General features: G+C 41.7%; 1 protein-coding gene across 1 annotated transcript in view; it reads left to right on the forward strand.

The window, feature by feature from the left end:
* Window positions 1-3,718: 3,718 nt before the first annotated feature.
* Window positions 3,719-21,133, forward strand: part of LOC121555926 (integrin alpha-4-like) — a 32,226-nt gene continuing 14,811 nt past the window's right edge. The window contains exons 1-22 of the mRNA XM_045213637.1: window positions 3,719-4,030; window positions 4,176-4,291; window positions 5,597-5,700; window positions 5,774-5,903; window positions 6,109-6,176; window positions 6,292-6,418; window positions 7,269-7,354; window positions 7,899-7,961; window positions 8,432-8,569; window positions 8,811-8,919; window positions 9,070-9,164; window positions 9,702-9,792; window positions 10,244-10,289; window positions 10,506-10,660; window positions 10,749-10,909; window positions 11,992-12,144; window positions 12,896-12,972; window positions 15,016-15,166; window positions 15,444-15,542; window positions 16,612-16,688; window positions 20,730-20,819; window positions 20,932-21,013. Coding sequence (XP_045069572.1) covers window positions 3,855-4,030; window positions 4,176-4,291; window positions 5,597-5,700; window positions 5,774-5,903; window positions 6,109-6,176; window positions 6,292-6,418; window positions 7,269-7,354; window positions 7,899-7,961; window positions 8,432-8,569; window positions 8,811-8,919; window positions 9,070-9,164; window positions 9,702-9,792; window positions 10,244-10,289; window positions 10,506-10,660; window positions 10,749-10,909; window positions 11,992-12,144; window positions 12,896-12,972; window positions 15,016-15,166; window positions 15,444-15,542; window positions 16,612-16,688; window positions 20,730-20,819; window positions 20,932-20,944 — 2,325 coding nt within the window. The 5' untranslated portion in view covers window positions 3,719-3,854 and the 3' untranslated portion in view covers window positions 20,945-21,013. The remainder of the gene's footprint in view (window positions 4,031-4,175; window positions 4,292-5,596; window positions 5,701-5,773; window positions 5,904-6,108; window positions 6,177-6,291; window positions 6,419-7,268; window positions 7,355-7,898; window positions 7,962-8,431; window positions 8,570-8,810; window positions 8,920-9,069; window positions 9,165-9,701; window positions 9,793-10,243; window positions 10,290-10,505; window positions 10,661-10,748; window positions 10,910-11,991; window positions 12,145-12,895; window positions 12,973-15,015; window positions 15,167-15,443; window positions 15,543-16,611; window positions 16,689-20,729; window positions 20,820-20,931; window positions 21,014-21,133) is intronic.

Below are 21,133 nucleotides of genomic sequence, written 5' to 3' on the forward strand. Positions count from 1 at the left end.
AACTTCCGTCCCAGTCGCAAATCTCTGGAAGACTGAAACAGGTTTCCCTCAAGAATTTTCCTGCATTTAGCGCCATCCATCATTCCTTCAATTCTGACCAGTTTCCCAGTCCCTGACGATGAAAAACATCCCCATAGCATGATGCTGCCACCACCATGCTTCACTGTGGGGACGGTGTTCTCCGGGTGATGAGAGGTGTTGGGTTTGCGCCAGAAATAGCGTTTTCCTTGATGGCCAAAAAAATCTATTTTACTCTCATCTGAACAGAGTACCTTCTTCCATATGTTTGGGGAGTCTCCCACGTGGCTTCTGGTGAACACCAAATGTGTTTGCTTATTTTTTTCTTTAAGCAATGGCTTTTTTCTGGCCACTCTTCCGTAAAGCCCAGCTCTGTGTAGTGTACGGCTTAAAGTGGTCCTATGGACAGATACTCCAATCTCCGCTGTGGAGCTTTGCAGCACCTTCAAGGTTATCGTTGGTCTCTTTGTTGCCTATCTGATGAATGCCCTCCTTGCCTGGTCCGTGAGTTTTGGTGGGCGGCCCTCTCTTGGCAGGTTTGTTGTGGTGCCATATTCTTTCAATTTTTTAATAATGGATTTAATGGTGCTCCGTGGGATGTTCAAATTTCTGATTTTTGTTTAAAACCCAACCCTGATCTGTACTTCTCCACAACTTTGTCCCTGACCTGTTTGGAGAGCTCCTTGGTCTTCATGGTGCCGCTTGCTTGGTGGTGCCCCTTGCTTGGTGGTGTTGCAGTGTCTGGGGCCTTTCAGAACAGGTGTGTATATATATACTGAGATCATGTTGAGTTGAGTTTGAGTTTATTTTTACAGGGACAGTGCACATTAATCAACGTTTCAGTAAAAGTGCCGGTTTTAGCCAGCCGGCTAATTTTCAACCGCAGTCCCTGGGCAGGTTATTAAAAACAATTACAATATAGACAATAACAACATAGAACAAGACATAGCATACAGACATAGCAACATAGGACAAGCAAGACGTAGCATACAGACAGAGCAACATAGAACAAAAAGCAGCAAGACAAAATTCATAAAAGCAACAAAGTGTTTCCACACCTCACAAGTTACAGACAACAGACATGGAAAGCGGCAACACACAGCTAGGGACCATGTTCACAAATCTGATTGACCTTTAGCCATGTCTTCAAGCATTTTGTGAAAGTGTGATATGTGGTGCAGTTGTGTGTGTCTGATGGCAGTGTATTCCAGACATGGGAAGCTCTCACAGAAAAAGCAGATTTACTAAAGGTGCTTTTCCTTAGGGGAACTACACAGTCACCTCTCATGGCAGACCTTGTGGATCTGCTGCCATATGTTTGGGTTTTCTGTTTAACAAAAATACTGAGTGGAGGGGGGAGCCAAGCCATTTAGGATCTTGAATACAAGACATGCATCGGTGTATTGCACAAGATTTTCCCAACTCAGGAGCTCATGCTTTCTAAGGATGTGACAGTGATGATGGCTATTGGGCTTCCTATCAAGCACTTTGAGAGCCTGTTTGTAGACAGACTGAATAGGTCTTACTGTTGTACAGCAAGCTTGAGCCCAACTAGTCAAGCAGTATGTTAAGTGGGGGAGTATCATAGATTTGAAGTACAGTTTTGCTACCTCTGTAGTCAAACAATTTCGTATAAATCGGAAATTAGCTAGGTTGAATTTGGTTATTTGAATTACCTTTTTCACATGCTTTTTAAAAGAGAGGTTGGAATCAAGTATGATGCCAAGGTACTTAAAATCAGATACCCCCTGGAGCTTCTCCCCTGACACATAGACTTCTGGCTCAGTAGCATCTGTTGCCCTCTTTGTGAAGAACATGCAAACAGTTTTTTTCACATTGAGATGCAAACACGAGTCACTGAGCCACTTTGTAACCTGGACCATTACAGTAGTGAGTTCTTGTGCAGCTTGTTGTTTGCTCTTTGCATGCACATATATCACTGTATCATCTGCATACATTTGAACTTCAGACCCAGTACAGACAGAAGGCAGATCATTAATGTACAGGCTGAACAGGAGGGGCCCCAGTATTGACCCTTGGGGCACACCCACATCATAGCTAAGAGTGGGTGACAGCTCATTGCTCACTCTGACACACTGAGTTCTGCCTTCAAGGTATAATTTCATCCATCTCAAGGCATCGGGGGAAAAGTTGAACTTGGACAATTTTGTGATGAGAATCTCATGGTTAACAGTATCAAAAGCCTTCCTTAGGTCCAGAAACACAGCCCCAACAACGCCCCCTTTGTCCATCTTGGACTTCACATTTTCCAGAAAAAAGCAGTTGGCCATTTCTGTGGAGTGTTTCGCTCTGAAGCCAAACTGCATGGAATGTAATGTGAAGGGGCTGTTGTTGAGGTGGGCAATCAGTTGTTCTGCTACACACTTTTCAACAACCTTTGACACCACAGGTAGTATACTAATGGGCCTGTAGTTACTCACGTCAGCAGGGTCGCCTGATTTAAAGATGGCCGTTATTATGGCCGACTTCCATACCCTTGGAAACACCCCGAGACCAATAGATGTGTTGGTGACCTTAGTAATGGGGCCAATGAGTGACTCTTTGTAGTTTTTAAGAAAGGTAGAGTCACTTTCTGTGACACTTAGATTGCACACAGGTGGACTTTATTTAACTAATTATGTGACTTCTGAGGGTAATTGGTTGCACCAGATCTTATTTAGGGTCTTCATAGCAAAGGAGGTGAATACATATGCACGCACCACTTTTCCGTTATTTGTTTTTTTCACTCCACCAATTTTGACTATTTTGTGTATGTCCGTTACATGAAATCCAAATAAAAATCATTTAAATTACAGGTTGTAATGCAACAAAATTGGAAAAACGCCAATGGGGATGAATACTTTTGCAAGGCACTGTATCTTTGTTTTTGCCTTTGACCTTTTATAAATAAGGATTTATGTGAGAATAGGCCTGTCCAGACTCCTGATCCTGATGTCATCAAAATTAAATGAATAGCAATTAAATAGGATGCTGGTGTGACAAGTACTGAGTATACGAAGAGGCAGGACGCAGACGCAGGAATTAACAAGGTCAAGGTTTACTTAACAATGAGCAAGATAAATAACAAAGATAGAGTAAACGACACGAAGCTAAACAATCACACACAACATCATCCAAAACAGTCCTCGGCTAAATAGGGGTGGTGATGAGATGAGGAAGTGATTAGGGTGCGGTGGGTTTCGGTGGGTTTCCATTCCGGTGTAGCCGAGGTGGTGCGCTCAGACCGGTGGCTCAGTAGACCGGCGAATCAGAGCAACTGGAGGAGAAATGACAGCTGGTTTCTCAAACATTCAATTGTTTTAGTCACTTTCATAAAATTAATTTTATTAGAGGGAGGTAGAAAGGGAGAAATGACAGAGACATTACAATTCCCAGATTTTAAATGTACCTTCTCATTTCCAAACAAACTCATAAACTCAAACAAAACATACTCATTTCAGTGATAGTATAATTTTGCCTTGTTTCAGGCTAAGCCACAACATGAATTAACATTTTTTACAATTGTTTTGTTTGAAATAAAAAGCAGTGCGTTAATGGAGACTTATAAATCATAGAAGCGCATAGACAGGCTATCATTTTAATGCTCCAGTGCGTCAAGTTAGGGAAATGAGGGTTGCCTCTGTGTTGTAGTGACTCCACCTTACTTTCTGTCAAACACTCTGCCTACTACATTTTGTCAGGACATCCTCCTCATACTGCACTATTACCATGTATCCGAAGATGGAGCAGCAAGCGAGAAAAGCCCCCATGGATGTTTGAGCAAGCTAACATTCAGTTCATCTTTGATCTTTGGAACTCCGCTACACTTATTAAAAATGACTACACACGGGCTAGGTTTATACAGCATAGGGCTATACATGTTGTTTTGCTTTCTCTTACGTCATGCCGATTTGTACAATTTAGACATACCGCACGCTATTCCACTCAGGGGTCCGAATGGATCATTTTTTGGATATTCTGTGTTGCTCCACAAGCATCAGCAACAGACATGGTGCGTGTTGACATTTTAATGCGATTAAAATGTAAATGATTGAGTGTGCAACAGAATGGAATGTTTATTTTAGTTTGGTGAACTTGTTTTTAATCTTCCCATTATGTTCTCCACATTTATGACTGTCAAATTCTGTCTGTTATAGGGTAATAGTTGGTGCACCAGTTGCAAATTCAAAGTTCAACCAGGCTGTCAGGAATCCTGGAGTAATCTACAAGTGCAAAATTACAGACAAGAAGGACTGTGAACAGATTCAACTCGGTTAGTATATTAATCAATGATTAACTGTCGCCATACTTAATCCCATGTTATTGTAGATTTACCGCACCAACAATCTTTAGATACTTTAAGTATAGCTTTTTCATCATTCATCTCACATTTTTGGGACAGCCTGATTGGGATTCAAACCCGGGGACCTTCTTCTGTCAGTCAACCTCTTTATGCGGTCGTTATTGTAGGTGTTGTATTAAGATCTCCACAATATCAATAGTGCTTCAGTGTCCCCCCAGTGTCCTTTTACACCAGGGGTGGGAAACTCATTTAGCCCTGCAGCCTGATTGGGATTCAAACCCGGGGACCTTCTTCTGTCAGTCAACCTCTTTATGCGGTCGTTATTGTAGGTGTTGTATTAAGATCTCCACAATATCAATAGTGCTTCAGTGTCCCCCCAGTGTCCTTTTACACCAGGGGTGTGAAACTCATTTAGCCCTGCATTTCCTCTGTCAAAATTTGCAAAAAATAGTCCTCTATCCATTGTTTTTTTATATTTTCAATGCTCCCTGATTGTCTTGCTTTCGTTTCGGTGATTGTTAGCAAGCTGGACAGAGTGAAGAAACTATATAAATGTAGGTCCATTTAAATTTCTACCCTATTTTTTTATTTGGTTTTAGTCAAATTTGATTTCAATGTAGATTGAGGAAAATAGATTCAGCAAAAATATTGTAGCGACCGTGACCCCACACCTAGCGACCTCATCAAGATGTTCAGACCTCTTGGCGTAAGGTTAAGGTGGTGGCTTGACAGTTGCTGGACCCAGGTTTGAGTCCCAGTCAGGGCTAAGATTGGTGTCAGAAGTGGGATGGCGCCCGTGATGCCATTGGAGAGTTATGTACACGTGAGCATGAGGACATGCTCTCTGGAAGGAAGGGGGTAATGTAGTGACCTTAACCCAACACCTAGTGACCTTGTCAATAGGTTTGGACCTCTTAGCGTAAAGGTTAAGGTGATGATCACAGTTAAGTCTTAGATATAGCCCAACATATTGTAATAAACTACATTTGTAAACTAAATAGCATTTGTTTGTGTTTGTTTTGCTTTTTTCATGCTTTGAGATTCTTTCTGTAATGAAAAGGCTAAGCAAATTAAATGCATTATTATTTATTAGTAACACCCAGACTGCACTAGAAGCAGTCTTCAGATACTTAAATACCCAGGGTTTCCCCTCTAACTACCTCATCTACAGTTGCCAGGAGCTAGTTTGGTGCTGGGTTGATTTCCTGATAAACTCATGCTTGTCCTGGGTTGATGACAAATGTGTTGCTGTTGTTGTTTAATTTCTCCATGTAGGTGTGATGAGTGACATGCCCTGTGGCAGACACTGCTCTGCTGAGGTTGATAACCAGTGGCTTGGTGTGAGCCTCTCCAGGCGGCAGCGGGATGGACTTGTGTTGGTATGTGTAGTGTGGAATGAAATTTAAACCAACATTATTTGTTTATTTGAATGTATTTCATTTCACATTTCAGGCCTGTGGACATCGTTGGAAAAATGTCTTCTTCACCAAAAAAGACCATTCAAATAAGTTGCCACATGGTGTATGCTACAAATTGGAGGCGGACTTGATTCAATCAAGTCCTTTAATTCCATGCTACAGAGGTATGGAAATATTGCATCACTCAACATGACTGTCCAGGAATATTGTCTTGCTGTATGAATGAATGAATGAATGGATGAATGAATTAAAGAACATGTAGGTTTGGTTGATGAGCTGATATACCATCTCTAGTGTTTTTTATCCCCCACTATGAATAGTTTGTATCAACCATTGTTGTCCTTCCACATTTGTTTTGTTTTTTAATAGATCACCAAAAACAGTTTGGCAATGACTACGCATCATGTCAAGCAGGGATTTCAAATGTCCTTATCGGGGTATGCTTGAAATATTTCTGCTCTCAGAGAATTCTAACTTATTGCAAATTCTCATTGTAATATTGCACATTAAATTGAGATTAGTTATATTGGTGTGTACTGTTATGCTTAACAGGACCTCATAGTAATGGGAGCCCCTGGAACCTTGTATTGGACTGGGTCTGTTTTTGCCCACAACATATCCAGCCAGGTCACTGCTGCCTACTTGGATGATAACGTCGTCCTCTATGGAAGTTATTTGGGTAAGTTAATTAGGGAAGTGAACTGACATTACCTTTACACTAGTTATATTCATATCTTGTCTTTCTATCATCTCAAAGTGACTGACATTCAATACATGTACAGTAGGGTGACCATACTGTCCTTTCCCTCTCTCTCTCTCTCTCTCAGTTGTTGTTGAGAAAAAATCATTTGAATGATCAGACACTGAACTATAACAAATCACCCTCATAAATTGAAGAACTCAGAAATCACACATGGCCCTGTTTGAAAACTCTTATAAGGCATTTTACACTTCTCTATTCCTTGAATTAATCACTGATCTGACAACATGTGGTGTATCACATATAGTATGTTCAGGGTGTTAAAAGGTTGATTCAAAACGAGACTAAAACAGGTTCTCCTAAAAGAGGCTTCTGGAGGTCAGTGTGCATGGGAGAGATCATGATACCCAGGTCTTGAACATTCCACAGCTTCCTTCTTGAAAACCAAAACTTAAAAAAGAAACCAGCACAGTGAAACCATGTACATTGAACTTTCACCTGTAGTATGCACATGTCAAATAATATCAATACCATTTCAAATAGAAGGGAAGGCATATTATGCGATGCAAGTTCCAAATACTATGACTCCAGTTTGTATTGTATGCATCTATCTCTCTCTCTCTCTCTCTCTCTCTCTCTCTCTCTCTCTCTCTCTCTCTCTCTCTCTCTCTCTCTCTCTCTCTCTCTCTCTCTCTCCTAGTCCTAACCCTAAACTCCCCTGCACTTTTCTATCACACGATTATCACACTTATCTCCTGACAGGTTAGATGAATCCATTGTGTATGTATGTAAGCAGTGAAACTGATGCAGTGTCTCTCTCTTGATTTAGGTTACTCAGTCAGCGCTGGCCACTTCCTGCACCCAGACTCCACTGAGGTAGTGGGAGGAGCCCCCCAGTATGGGCAGACTGGTAGAGTAAGAGTTAACACTGCATCCCTTTCCAACCCACTGTCATCTACAGGAAAACAGAGATACACTCAGGTCCTGTTCAAATATTGTTTAAATGCATTCTTCCTTCCTCCCTTCCTTGAAGTAATCACTGACCAGAGATTACTGTATCGGTGTGAGCAAATGTTCTATTTTATTCCTTCTTTAAATTTGTCATGTCAGATCAGTGATTAATTCAAGGAATAGAGAAGTGTAAAATGCCTTATAAGAGTTTTCAAACAGGGCCATGTGTGATTTCTGAGTTCTTCAATTTATGAGGGTGTTTTGTTATAGTTCAGTGTCTGATCATTCAAATGCTTTTTTCTCAATAACTTTTCCGCAGGACATCCTCACAAATCATAAATGGGCCTTTTGGCCAAACATTATTGAACCCTGATCTTGAGGGCCACATAACCATTGCTATAAGAATGGACAAAAAACCAATCCCTTTCTTACACATGAGTTTATGCCTCAGCATCAGACAGTGCAGTCTCCAAATGTAAGTGTCCGACCCACTCTGTATCTTCCCCAGGCCTACATCTTTAGCATGGAGTCCAGCACACTGAGCATCATCTCTGAGGTCAAAGGTCAAAAGGTGAGGAAGGGTCATTACCATGTTATGTCTACATAGGGAGATTAGGTTTTGTCATGTTATGGCTACGCTGGATAATGTTTTGTCTATATTTTGGTGATGTTATGTCTTCGTTGAAATGGTACTTCTCAAAGCGTATGATAATTTTCTGAAAGGGAATATGTGCCGTCAATAACAACGCTGACATTATCCAATGGATGCTCTCTGATGTGCAGATCGTATTGAACTACCATTGGGTTACCTTATCCAATCATAAGGCTTTAAATACTTCATATCTCCCATCATTTAAAGGTCTTTGGGTTTGTTACACAAGGGTGCGGTTTCCCAGACACAGATTAGGTCTAGTGCTGGACTAAAAAGCACTGTCAATGGAGTCTTCATTGAGAATGCTTTTTAGTCCAATACAGGCTTCATCTCTTTCTGGGAAACCGACCCAAGTTGTGTTTTTTTTCTCTTTTGCATCCTGTTCACAGCTGGGTTCCTATTTTGGGGCCACTGTGTGTGCAGTGGACCTGAACGCTGATGGCCTGTCTGACCTGCTGGTGGGAGCTCCAATGTTCAGCACCGTGAGGGAGGAGGGCCGTGTGCACATCTACATGAACCAGGGACAGGTGAGCAAATAGTCGTCCCCCAGACAAGTTACTGTATGGTGGAGGGCTGGTCGATCTAGAGGCCTAATTTACATATTTGTACTTTGTTACAGCAGTAGGGTTTCAAAATTCTGGTAACTTTCCCAGGTTTTCCAGATATCCTGGTTGGAGGATTGTGGATTTCCTCCAATTTCCAATTGGTCTCTAGACACAATGCTGTTGAACTTCTATTTAATAAAAGCTATTTTTTCCCCTTCCTCAGGCTAACATGAAGGAGATGGAATTTACATTAGCAGGGAGAGATTCATATGCATCCCGGTTTGGGGAAAGTATCACAAGTCTTGGAGATATCGACGATGATGGCTATCCAGGTAAATGTATATTTGCCATTTGGGTCCAAAATTGATTAACAGCTGCAGAGTGAAACACAAAAGTCCCTTTCTTAAGCTAGTTTGGCCAGTGACAGAATCTCAAAATGTGAGAATAGATTGAAATGAATAGACTGCCTAACTGCTTTGCAGATGTTGCAGTTGGGGCACCACAAGAGGATGACCTACATGGTGCTATTTATATCTACAATGGGAGGAAGACGGGACTTGAACAATACTTTTCTCAAGTATGTCCCCAGCCAGTGTTTGTGTTTGTGCATGGGAATGAGTGTGTGTGCGTTTGTGCATGTGTCTGTCCCCACACTCTTAGAAAAAACTGTGCTATCTGGAACCTAAAACGGTTCTTCGGCTGTCCTCACAGGAGAACCCTTTGAAGAAACCTTTAGGTTCCAGGTAGAACCCTTTTGGGTTCAATGTAAAACCCTTTTCACAGAGGGTTCTACATGGAACCCAAAATACTTCTACCTAAAACCAAAAAGGGTTCTCCTATGGAGACAGCCGAAGAACCCTTTTGGAACCCTTTTTTCTAAGAGTGAGTTTAACTGCTGGAAATATTAGTTCTGACTGAATTCCCTAAAACAGTTTTTTACTCAGCTTGTGTGTTACAGTACTACTGTAAAGCTTGTTGGTTTGTTCAATCACACATCCAGTATGAGTACATCACTATCGGTGACGAGACAATGTATAATGGAAGAAACAATGATAATGGTGCTTCGATCTTTCCAACTCACAAGAAATGTTATTAATTCTCTCCATTTAAACAGAGGATTGCTGGGTCTGCTTTGGGTAGTGCCTTCAAGATGTTTGGCCAGTCTGTTTCTGGGGGCATTGATGTTGATGAAAACGGTTACCCAGGTAAGACACTCCCATCCCCCAACAACCCTTTCCTTCCTTCCTTCCTTCCTTCCTTCCTTCCTTCCTTCCTTCCTTCCTTCCTTCCTTCCTTCCTTCCTTCCTTCCTTCCTTCCTTCCTTCCTTCCTTCCTTCCTTCCTTCCTTCCTTCCTTCCTTCCTTCCTTCCTTCCTTCCTCTATCTATCTCTCTTTCTCTCTCTTTCTCTCTCTTTCTCTCTCTTTCTCTCTCTTTCTCTCTCTTTCTCTCTCTATCTCTCTCTACCTATCATTCAATCTATTTCTCAGTTAACCTATTCATTCATATTGATATAGCCTACATTTTCCTTCTGTCAAACAAACCACATTACTTTTTAATTCATATTTAATATTCATATACTGTTAAAGATTACAGTGTAACCTTGTAAGACAAACTGGTAGTAAGGTAACATTTCCTCTCCCAATATCTGTCCACAGATGTGGCCGTGGGAGCCTTTCTGTCCGACTCTGCCGTTGTTCTGAGGTACAGTAAGAGCGCACCTGCATTCACGACAGAAGACACAGCTTAACAATCTGGACTTGAGAGTCTGAAGAATATAATATTTTTTTGAGATTCCCCTTCATTTTGTGTGTGTGTATGTGTGTGTGTATGTTTTGTGGGTGTATGTATTGTCTGTGTGTGCGTGTGTGTGTGCGTGTGTGTGTTTGTGTTACGCGTGTTTCCGTCTCTGGGTGGTAGGACGCGGGCGGTTGTTGTGGTGGAGGCGACGGTACTTCTTCCTCGTAGTGTGAACCGCACCTATGCCCTGTGTACAGAGAACAGCCAGCCTGCCGTTTGCCTCAACACCACTGTGTGCTTCCAGTTGCACGCACGAAATGTCTCTGGGCTCATCGGTGAGACACCACACCCCACTCCACCCTAACACACCACACCACACCACATCACACATATGATTATCCCATAACTGTGTCCCACATGCAGAAATGCTATACAACCTGACGGCTGACGTCAAGCACAAAGAGGGGCTCCAGTCCAGATTCTTCTTCACCACCAACGGCACAGCGTTATCAAATGCCACAGCAGGCAGGATCAAGACCAGGCATGGCCATATGACCTGTGTTACCCACCTGGCCTTTCTGAGGGTGAGTGGACTGGGGGCTGGAGGTGACAAGGGCAGGGAATGGGGGGACAGAGTTTGATGGAGAGGTGTAGTAGTGTGATCTCTGCCCCAGAGAGGTTCTGCTTCAGTAGATGTGTTTGTGTCAAATCAATCAAATATTTCTGATATTGCTATTAATATCAAGAATGTGGATTTTTTTTAAAAGTAGGCCTACATCTGCTAGTCAGAATGTGTGTGCATGTGTGTGTGTGGTGTGTCCGTAGAAGTGGAGGTGATGTTGACAACATGTGGTGTATCACATATAGTATGTTCAGGGTGTTAAAAGGTTGATTCAAAACGAGACTAAAACAGGTTCTCCTAAAAGAGGCTTCTGGAGGTCAGTGTGCATGGGAGAGATCATGATACCCAGGTCTTGAACATACCACAGCTTCCTTCTTGAAAACCAAAACTTGAAAAAGGAACCAGCACAGTGAAACCATGTACATTGAACTTTCACCTGTAGTATGCACATGTCAAATAATATCAATACCATTTCAAATAGAAGGGAAGGCATATTATTCGATGCAAGTTCCAAATACTATGACTCCAGTTTTGTATTGTATGCATCCGTGCATGTCACATTATTACAATGTTAAATTGACTCCCGAGTGGCGCAGTGGTCTAAGGCACTGCATCGCAGTGCTAGCTGTGCCACTAGAGGTCTTGGTTCGAGTCCAGGCTCTGTCGCAGCCGGCCGCGACCGGGAGACCCATGGGCGGCGCACAATTGGTCCAAGGTAGGGGAGGGTTTGGCCGGCAGGGATGTGGGTTCGTTTCCCACAGGGGGCCAGTATAAAAAAAAAAACATGTATGCATTCACTAACTGTAAGTCGCTCTGGATAAGAGCGTCTGCTAAATGACAAAAAAAAAAAAAAAATGTTTCAAGTTTGTGTTTTTTAGGTATCTGTGCTGTTTTACATGACAAAAATGTTGCTCATAGTATGCCAAAGAGAAGAAACAGCTTACCCATTACTTAATTGCAATCCACCTGAAAACAGTGGTGAATATAGCTACAGTACAGTAGCTTTGACTAAGTCTTGTTCCTTCCCCTTCCTCCCCTTTCCAGAGAGATGTTCGGGACATCTTCACCCCCATCCACTTTGAGCTACGGTATGAGCTGGGGGAGCACAATGTGGTGAGGGGCAACTCCAGGAGCTTTCCCCCTCTCAGGCCTGTGCTCAAGAGGGGAGGGGAGTACAGCAACTTACTGACCAACAAGGTAGGTTAAGGTGGAGTTCAAAGACTAGGGGCCCTGTTCAAATACTTTGAAATAAACCATTCCTTTATTCTATGTTTCCTTAAGATAATCAAAGATCATACGTGATTGGACAGGGGAAAGCAGGATTGTCACCCAATTAACCCATTGTCAAAGATTGTGGTGCATTGAGTGGTTTTCTCCATTGGTTTGAATGGGAGATTGGTCTTCCTGGGAAAATGTTGTCCTGGTTACAACAGTAGCTAAGGAGAGCAGGACTTGACAATGGGTCAATTCAGATATGGACTGTACTTGAAGGATGGGATTTATTTTCAAAATATTCAAACAGGGCCAACCAGTGGTGTGCTATATTATTGTACTGTGTAGTATGTAGTTAATGCATGATTCATCGTTTAGTATCCTGGTTGTTCCAAGTTGGGCATGATATGGCACTGGTATGTGTATAGTATATGTGTCATTTTGTGCGAGGGTGGGTGGGTTTTCAGCCTTCTCTACTGGAAATTTCACACAAGATTAACAAATTCCATTGGCAATTCTAACATGTTCCATGGTATGTGAAATTAGTTTCAAATACATTTTAAATGTATATAGGAACAAAAAATGCACTCCTCACAAAAATGGTGTGATTATTTTATTTTCACCACATTTCTAACATGTACATTTCCGGCACTATTTAGTAGTGATTCTTGCATTGTGCTTTGCACCTGAAGAGGAAGTAGTAAATTAACTCACTAAAGGTAACAGCGTCCCACAGACTGTATTCACCAGGTACTGTGCCTGGGCCAACTGTTCCACCAATCTGCAAGTGTCTGCACAGCTGCTGCTACCGAGGTGAGCTCCTCCTCCCTCAGATCATCTATCTTAATCTTTACTCTTGAATTTACTTGTTTCATTTCACTCTGTGAATTTAATCTGGCGAGCACGGTTAGGAATCATTTCATGCTGTGAATACAGGGAAAATAGGGGCTATCTATTGATAATGAGTGCATGAAAATGGTAGTAGGTTATATATTATATTATGTACAGTGAGGGGGAAAAAGTATTTGATCCCCTGCTGATTTTGTACGTTTACCCACTGACAAAGAAATTATCAGTCTATAATTTTAATGGTAGGTTTATTTGAACAGTGAGAGACAGAATAACAACAAAAAAATCCAGAAAAACGCATGTCAAAATTTTATAAATTGATTTGCATTTTAATGAGGGAAATAAGTATTTGACCCCTCTCAATCAGAAAGATTTCTGGCTCCCAGGTGTCTTTTATACAGGTAACGAGCTGAGATTAGGAGCACACTCTTAAAGGGAGTGCTCCTAATCTCAGCTTGTTACCTGTATAAAAGACACTTGTACACAGAAGCAATCAATCAATCAGATTCCAAACTCTCCACCATGGCCAAGACCAAAGAGCTCTCCAAGGATGTCAGGGACAAGATTGTAGACCTACACAAGGCTGGAATGGGCTACAAGACCATCGCCAAGCAGCTTGGTGAGAAGGTGACAACAGTTGGTGCGATTATTCGCAAATGGAAGAAACACAAAAGAACTGTCAATCTCCCTCAGCCTGGGGCTTCATGCAAGATCTCACCTCGTGGAGTTGCAATGATCATGAGAACGGTGAGGAATCAGCCCAGAACTACACGGGTGGATCTTGTCAATGATCTCAAGGCAGCTGGGACCATAGTCACCAAGAAAACAATTGGTAACACACTACGCCGTGAAGGACTGAAATCCTGCAGTGCCCGCAAGGTCCCCCTGCTCAAGAAAGCACATATACAGGCCCGTCTGAAGTATGCCAATGAACATCTGAATGATTCAGAGGAGAACTGGGTGAAAGTGTGGTCAGATGAGACCAAAATCGAGGTCTTTGGCATCAACTCAACTCGCCGTGTTTGGAGGAGGAGGAATGCTGCCTATGACCCCAAGAACAGCATCCCCACCATCAAACATGGAGGTGGAAACATTATGCTTTGGGAGTGTTTTTCTGCTAAGGGGACAGGACAACTTCACAGCATCAAAGGGACGATGGACGGGGCCATGTACCATCAAATCTTGGGTGAGAACCTCCTTCCCTCAGCCAGGGCATTGAAAAAGGGTCGTGGATGGGTATTCCAGCATGACAATGACCCAAAACACACGGCCAAGGCAACAAAGGAGTGGCTCAAGAAGAAGCACATTAAGGTCCTGGAGTGGCCTAGCCAGTCTCCAGACCATAATCCCATAGAAAATATGTGGAGGGAGCTGAAGGTTTGAGTTGCCAAACGTCAGCCTCGAAACCTTAATGACTTGGAGAAGATCTGCAAAGAGGAGTGGGACAAAATCCCTCCTGAGATTGTGCAAACCTGGTGGCCAACTACAAGAAACATCTGACCTCTGTGATTGCCAACAAGGGTTTTGCCACCAAGTACTAAGTCATGTTTTGCAGAGGAGTCAAATACTTATTTCCCTCATTAAAATGCATATCAATTTATAACATTTTTGACATGCGTTTTTCTGGATTTTTGTTGTTGTTTTCTGTCTCTCACTGTTCAAATAAACCTACCACTAAAATTATAGACTGATCATGTCTTTGTCAGTGGGAAAACGTACAAAATCAGCAGGGGATCAAATACTTTTTTCCCTCACTGTATATGTGGGTGCGTGCATGTGTATCTCTTTCCTTCCCTCCTCTCTCATCTCTGCCCTGCATCTTTCGGTCAGAGCCATGAGGTTTGTCACCCTCTACATGTCTTGATTGCTCTTTACTGTATGTGCTAGTAACTGTTACTCAGTCAGACAAAACCACAGCTGGACTCTGAGGTCTAATTGTAAGAACTTTGATTATCTTTCTCTCTTTATCTCACTTTATAACTCTCTCTCTCTCTCACTCCTTCTCAGGACACACAGAGACATGCCATACGTTGCTCTGGGGGAGGGGAAGACCATTCTACTGAACGTTACACTGTCCAATGCTGGCGACGCTGCCTTCCTCCCCATGCTTCACCTGAGATACCCCAGCAATCTCTACTTCATCAAAGTGTTGGACGCTGTAGGAGCACTGCTAGCTGCTAACACAACCTTACACCTACCACCGATGTCTTATCTACTGTCAAACTGAAATGTTGTTTATTAGTCCACTATTGATACAAACCCTAAAATTGTGTATGTCAGCAGTCAAGTTTTTAAGATCCCTTTCAGTACAGAGCAAAACTGTGATCATGATGCGTTTTGAACTATCCCTTTGATACAGAGGGCTCTTGGCTCATGCACATGGGGCATATTGCAAACTGAATGGGTCTAACTGAATGTGGCACATGTCATTGCAGGAGGAGAAATATGTGAGCTGTAAAATCGCAGAGGAAGAGAAGACAAGTGTCGGGCTGGATTGCAGCGTGGGAAATTTGTTTCTCAACGCCTTGGCCAAAGTATGTACTTAAAGGGCAACTCCACCGCTTTTCAACTTCATTTTCATTATCTGTGTCAACATATGTGAAAACGGCACACTTCTATGTTTTGTAGAAACAACTGTAAAGTTAAAAAGGTTCTACCCGATGACATCATCAAAAGTAAAACATTCTAAAAACTGTGATTTTCAAACATGACATTCGCGGTGATGTGGGGAGCAAGAAAATATCCTCTGTTGTGCTAAAAACTCATTGCAGGTTTTGGAAGTTAGTGTTTTTTACTTTTAATCCTACCCTGCGATGTCACACAGCATTTTTTTTAGGACATTTACATTTATATTTCAGTCATTTAGCAGACGCTCTTATCAAGAGCGACTTACAGTTAGTGAATGAATACATTTTCATACTGGCCCCCCGTGGGAAACGAACCCACAACCCTGGCGTTGCAAGCGCCATGCTCTACCAACTGAGCTACAGGGGACCTTTCGTCTTATCTTTTTAACCACAAATCATAGAAGCGTGCTGTTTTCACATATGTAGAGACTGGTTTGGTGCTAGAGATAATGAATATGAGGTTGAAAAGTGGCGGAATTGCCCTTTAAAAGGTCCCACCAAAACAGGTTGAAATGTCATGCAGCCTTTTCAAACAGCTCATACACTAAAAGGACATTATCATCATTTTCACAATTTCACATTGTTATTCCAACCTCATAGTGTGGAAATATATATAAAACACAGAAAAATCACGTTTTTGACAGCACTGGGCTTGCACAGAAAGTACAAAAAGAGTTAAGCCCTCTTCTGCAAGGTTTTTCAGTCCATTTACTTTTAATTCCCTTGTGCGTGTTTTGTTATCAAAATACACTTCCTGGGTCACCAAATGTGGTTCTGGGTCGTGTTCATTAGAGAATACTATAGCAAAACATCTTGCAATGGAAAAGGACTAGTATCTCCTCATTTCACTCCGTTTTCTTCTGTTCTATGCCTACTAAACACTACCCTGATGTATTTTTGTGAAACAATGTCATGATCTGACAGAACATATTTAGAATTTCTCATGATATTATGTCTCTATCTCTTGCCCTCAAAGGTTAATATCAGCTTTCTGCTGGATGTCAGTCCTGACAGTGAACCTGGTGACCTGAACATTATAATCAATGCAACCCGGTAAACATTTACTGTCTCTTATATTTTTTAACACTGTCCTGTTTTCACTTGCTTTCCCTCTTGATAACGAAAAAATCTACGAAGGTAGCTGTTTGGAATCTTAAACTGTTTTTTTTGTGTTATGTGGTGGATCTGGGCATTTGTACTGAGTGTACAAAACATTAAGAACACCTTCCCAATATTGAGTTGCAATCCCCCCTCCCCCCTTTGCCCTCAGAACAGCCTAAATTCGTCGGGGCATGGACTCTACAAGGTGTCGAAAGCATTCCACGGGGATGCTGGCCCACAGTTGTCTTTTCACCTTTGGTTGGATTGGCTGGGTGTCCTTTGGGTGGTGGACCATTCTTGATACACATGGGAAACTGTTGAGCGTGAAAAACCCAGCAGCATTGCAGTTCTTGACAAAAACCGGTGCGCCTAGCACCTACTACCATACCCCATTCAAAGGCACGTAAATATTTTGCCTTGCCCATTCACCCTCTGAATGACACACATACACAATCAATGTCTCAATTGTCTCAAGGCTTAAAAATCCTTCTCAACATGTCTCCTCCTCTTCATCTACACTGATTGAAGTCGATTTAACAGGTGACATCAATAAGGGATCGTAGCTTTCACCTGGATTCACCTGCTCAGTCTATGTCAAAGAAAGAGCAGGTGTTCTTAATGTTTTGTTCACCCATTGTATGTATGTAATATATATATATATATATATATATATATATATATATATATATATATATATATATATATATATATATATACAGTACCAGTCAAAAGTTTGGACACAGCTACATATTCAAGGCTTTTTCTTTATTTTTACTATTTTCTACATTGTGGCATAATAGTGAAGACATCAAAACTATGAAATAACACATATGGAATCATGTAGTAACCCAAAAAGTGTTTGATTTTATATTCTTCAAATAGCCACCCTTTGCCTTGATGACAGCTTTGCACACTCTTGGCATTATCTCAACTAGCTTTACCTGGAATGCTGTTACAACAGTCTTGAAGGAGTTTCCACATACGCTGAGCACTTGTTATCTGCTTTTCCTTCACTCTGCCGTCCAACTCATCCCAAACCATCTCAATTGGGTTGATGTCTGAGAATTGTAGAGGCCAGGTCATCTGATGCAGCACTCCATCACTCTCCTTCTTGGTAAAATAGCCCTTACACAGCCTGGAGGTGTGTTGGGTCATTGTCCTGTTAAAAAACAAATGATAGTCCCACTAAGCCCAAAACAAATGGGATGGCGTATCGCTGTAGAATGCTGTGGTACCCATGCTGGTTAAGTGTGCCTTGAATTCGAAATAAATCACGGACAGTGTCACCAGCAAAGCATCCCCACACCATAACACCTCCTCCTCCATGCTTTACGGTGGGAAATAGACATGCGGAGATCATCCGTTCACCCACATCGCGTCTCACAAAGACACGGCGGTTGGAACCAAAAATCTCAAATTTGGACTCCAGACCAAAGGACACATTTCCACCGGTCTAATGTCCATTGCTCGTGTTTCTTGGCCCAAGCAGGTCTCTTCTTCTTATTGGTGTCCTTTAGTAGTGGTTTCTTTGCAGCAATTTGACCATGAAGGCCTGATTCACACAGTCTCCTCTGAACAGTTGATGTTGAGATGTGTGTGTGACTTGAACTCTGTGAAGCATTTATTTGGGCTGCAATTTCTGAGGCTGGTTACTCTAATGAACTTATCCTCTGCAGCAGAAGTAATTCTGGGTCTTCCATTCCTGTGGCGGTCCTCATGAGAGCCAGTTTCATCATAGCGCTTGATGGTTTTTGCGACTGCACTTTCAAAGTTCTTGAAATGTTCCGTATTGACTGACCTTTATGTCTTAAAGTAATGATGGACTGTCGTTTCTCTTTGCTTATTTGAGCTGTTCTTGCCATAATATGGACTTGGTCTTTTACCAAATAGGGCTGTCTTCTGTATACCCCCCCTACATTGTCACAACACAACTGATTGGCTCAAACGCATTAAGAAGGAAAGAAATTCCACAAAACAACTTTTAACAAGGCACACCTGTTAATTTGCATTCCAGGTGACTACCTCATGAAGCTGGTTGAGAGAATGCCAAGAGTGTGAAAAGCTGTCATCAAGGCAAAGGGTGGCTATTTGAATAATCTTTTGATACGTGCAAAGCTGTCATCAAGGCAAAGGGTGGCTATTTGAAGAATCGTTTAATGTCTTCACTATTATTCTAAAATGTAAAAAATTGTAAAAATAAAGAAAAACCCTTGAATGAGTAGGTGTGTCCAAACTTTTGACTGGTAGTGTGTGTGTATATATATATACAGTGGGGAAAAAAAGTATTTAGTCAGCCACCAATTGTGCAAGTTCTCCCACTTAAAAAGATGAGAGAGGCCTGTCATTTTCATCATAGGTACACGTCAACTATGACAGACAAATTGAGGAAAAAAAATCCAGAAATTCACATTGTAGGATTTTTAATGATTTTATTTGCAAATGATGGTGGAAAATAAGTATTTGGTCACCTACAAACAAGCAAGATGTCTGGCTCTCACAGACCTGTAACTTCTTCTTTAAGAGGCTCCTCTGTCCTCCACTCGTTACCTGTATTAATGGCACCTGTTTGAACTTGTTATCAGTATAAAAGACACCTGTCCACAACCTCAAACAGTCACACTCCAAACTCCACTATGGCCAAGACCAAAGAGCTGTCAAAGGACACCAGAAACAAAATTGTAGACCTGCACCAGGCTGGGAAGACTGAATCTGCAATAGGTAAGCAGCTTGGTTTGAAGAAATCAACAGTGGGAGCAATTATTAGGAAATGGAAGACATACAAGACCACTGATAATCTCCCTCGATCTGGGGCTCCACGCAAGATCTCACCCCGTGGGGTCAAAATGATCACAAGAACAGTGAGCAAAAATCCCAGAACCACACGGGGGGACCTAGTGAATGACCTGCAGAGAGCTGGGACCAAAGTAACAAAGCCTACCATCAGTAACACACTACGCCGCCAGGGACTCAAATCATGCAGTGCAAGATGTGTCCCCCTGCTTAAGCCAGTACATGTCCAGGCCCGTCTGAAGTTTGCTAGAGTGCATTTGGATGATCCAGAAGAGGATTGGGAGAATGTCATATGGTCAGATGAAACCAAAATATAACTTTTTGGTAAAAACTCTACTCATCGTGTTTGGAGGACAAAGAATGCTGAGTTGCATCCAAAGAACACCATACCTACTGTGAAGCATGGGGGTGGAAACTTCATGCTTTGGTGCTGTTTTTCTGCAAAGGGACCAGGACGACTGATCCGTTTAAAGGAAAGAATGAATGGGGCCATGTTTCATGAGATTTTGAGTGAAAACCTCCTTCCATCAGCAAGGGCATTGAAGATGAAACGTGGCTGGGTCTTTCAGCATGACAATGATCCCAAACACACCGCCCGGGCAACGAAGGAGTGGCTTCGTAATAAGCATTTCAAGGTCCTGGAGTGGCCTAGCCAGTTTCCAGATCTCAACCCCATAGAAAATCTTTGGAGGGGAGTTGAAAGTCCGTGTTGCCCAGCGACAGCCCCAAAACATCACTGCTCTAGAGGAGATCTGCATGGAGGAATGGGCCAAAATACCAGCAACAGTGTGTGAAAACCTTGTGAACGCTTACAGAAAACGTTTGACCTGTGTCATTGCCAACAAAGGGTATATAACAAAGTATTGAGAAACTTTTGTTATTGACCAAATACTTTTTTTCCACCATCATTTGCAAATAAATTCATAAAAAATCCTACAATGTGATTTTCTGGATTTTTTTTCTCATTTTGTCTGTCATAGTTGACGTGTACCTATGATGAAAATTACAGGCCTCTCTCATCTTTTTAAGTGGGAGAACTTGCACAATTGGTGGCTGACTAAATACTTTTTTTCCCCACTGTATATATATATATATATATATATATATATATATATATATATATATATATATATATATATATATATTGAATAAATCAGTCCCTCCTAAAACATTACACCTGAACATATCTCTTTCTCTACACAGGGAGAATTTTGAAAATGAAAATCTTCTCCATGACAATATTGTTAATCTTACTCTGCTATTGAGATATGGAGTGAATCTAAGCATCCACGGGTAAGACATGGTATTACTGTATTGTGTGCAATATTCTAGCATACTACTTTATAAACACTTATAAAATGTTGATTTATCAATGTATTTGTAATTCTGTATTCTGTGGCTGTAGTTTTGTATCCTGAACAGAGTTTGTGTTTGGGGACTTTGAGGATCCACGCTGCTCCGCTGAGAGGTTCAATTACACTTTCAAGGTATTGTTGTTATATGATTTTCTATAATAACAGCACGGCCAGGCGAGATAATTGCATTCTTTAACAGGATTATTAGAAAAATGTAATTGTCATGAATTCTGGCTAGGTCTCTAATGTAAA

This window comes from Coregonus clupeaformis, unplaced genomic scaffold (assembly GCF_020615455.1).
Source record: "Coregonus clupeaformis isolate EN_2021a unplaced genomic scaffold, ASM2061545v1 scaf0133, whole genome shotgun sequence".
Taxonomy (NCBI): Eukaryota; Metazoa; Chordata; class Actinopteri; order Salmoniformes; family Salmonidae; genus Coregonus; species Coregonus clupeaformis.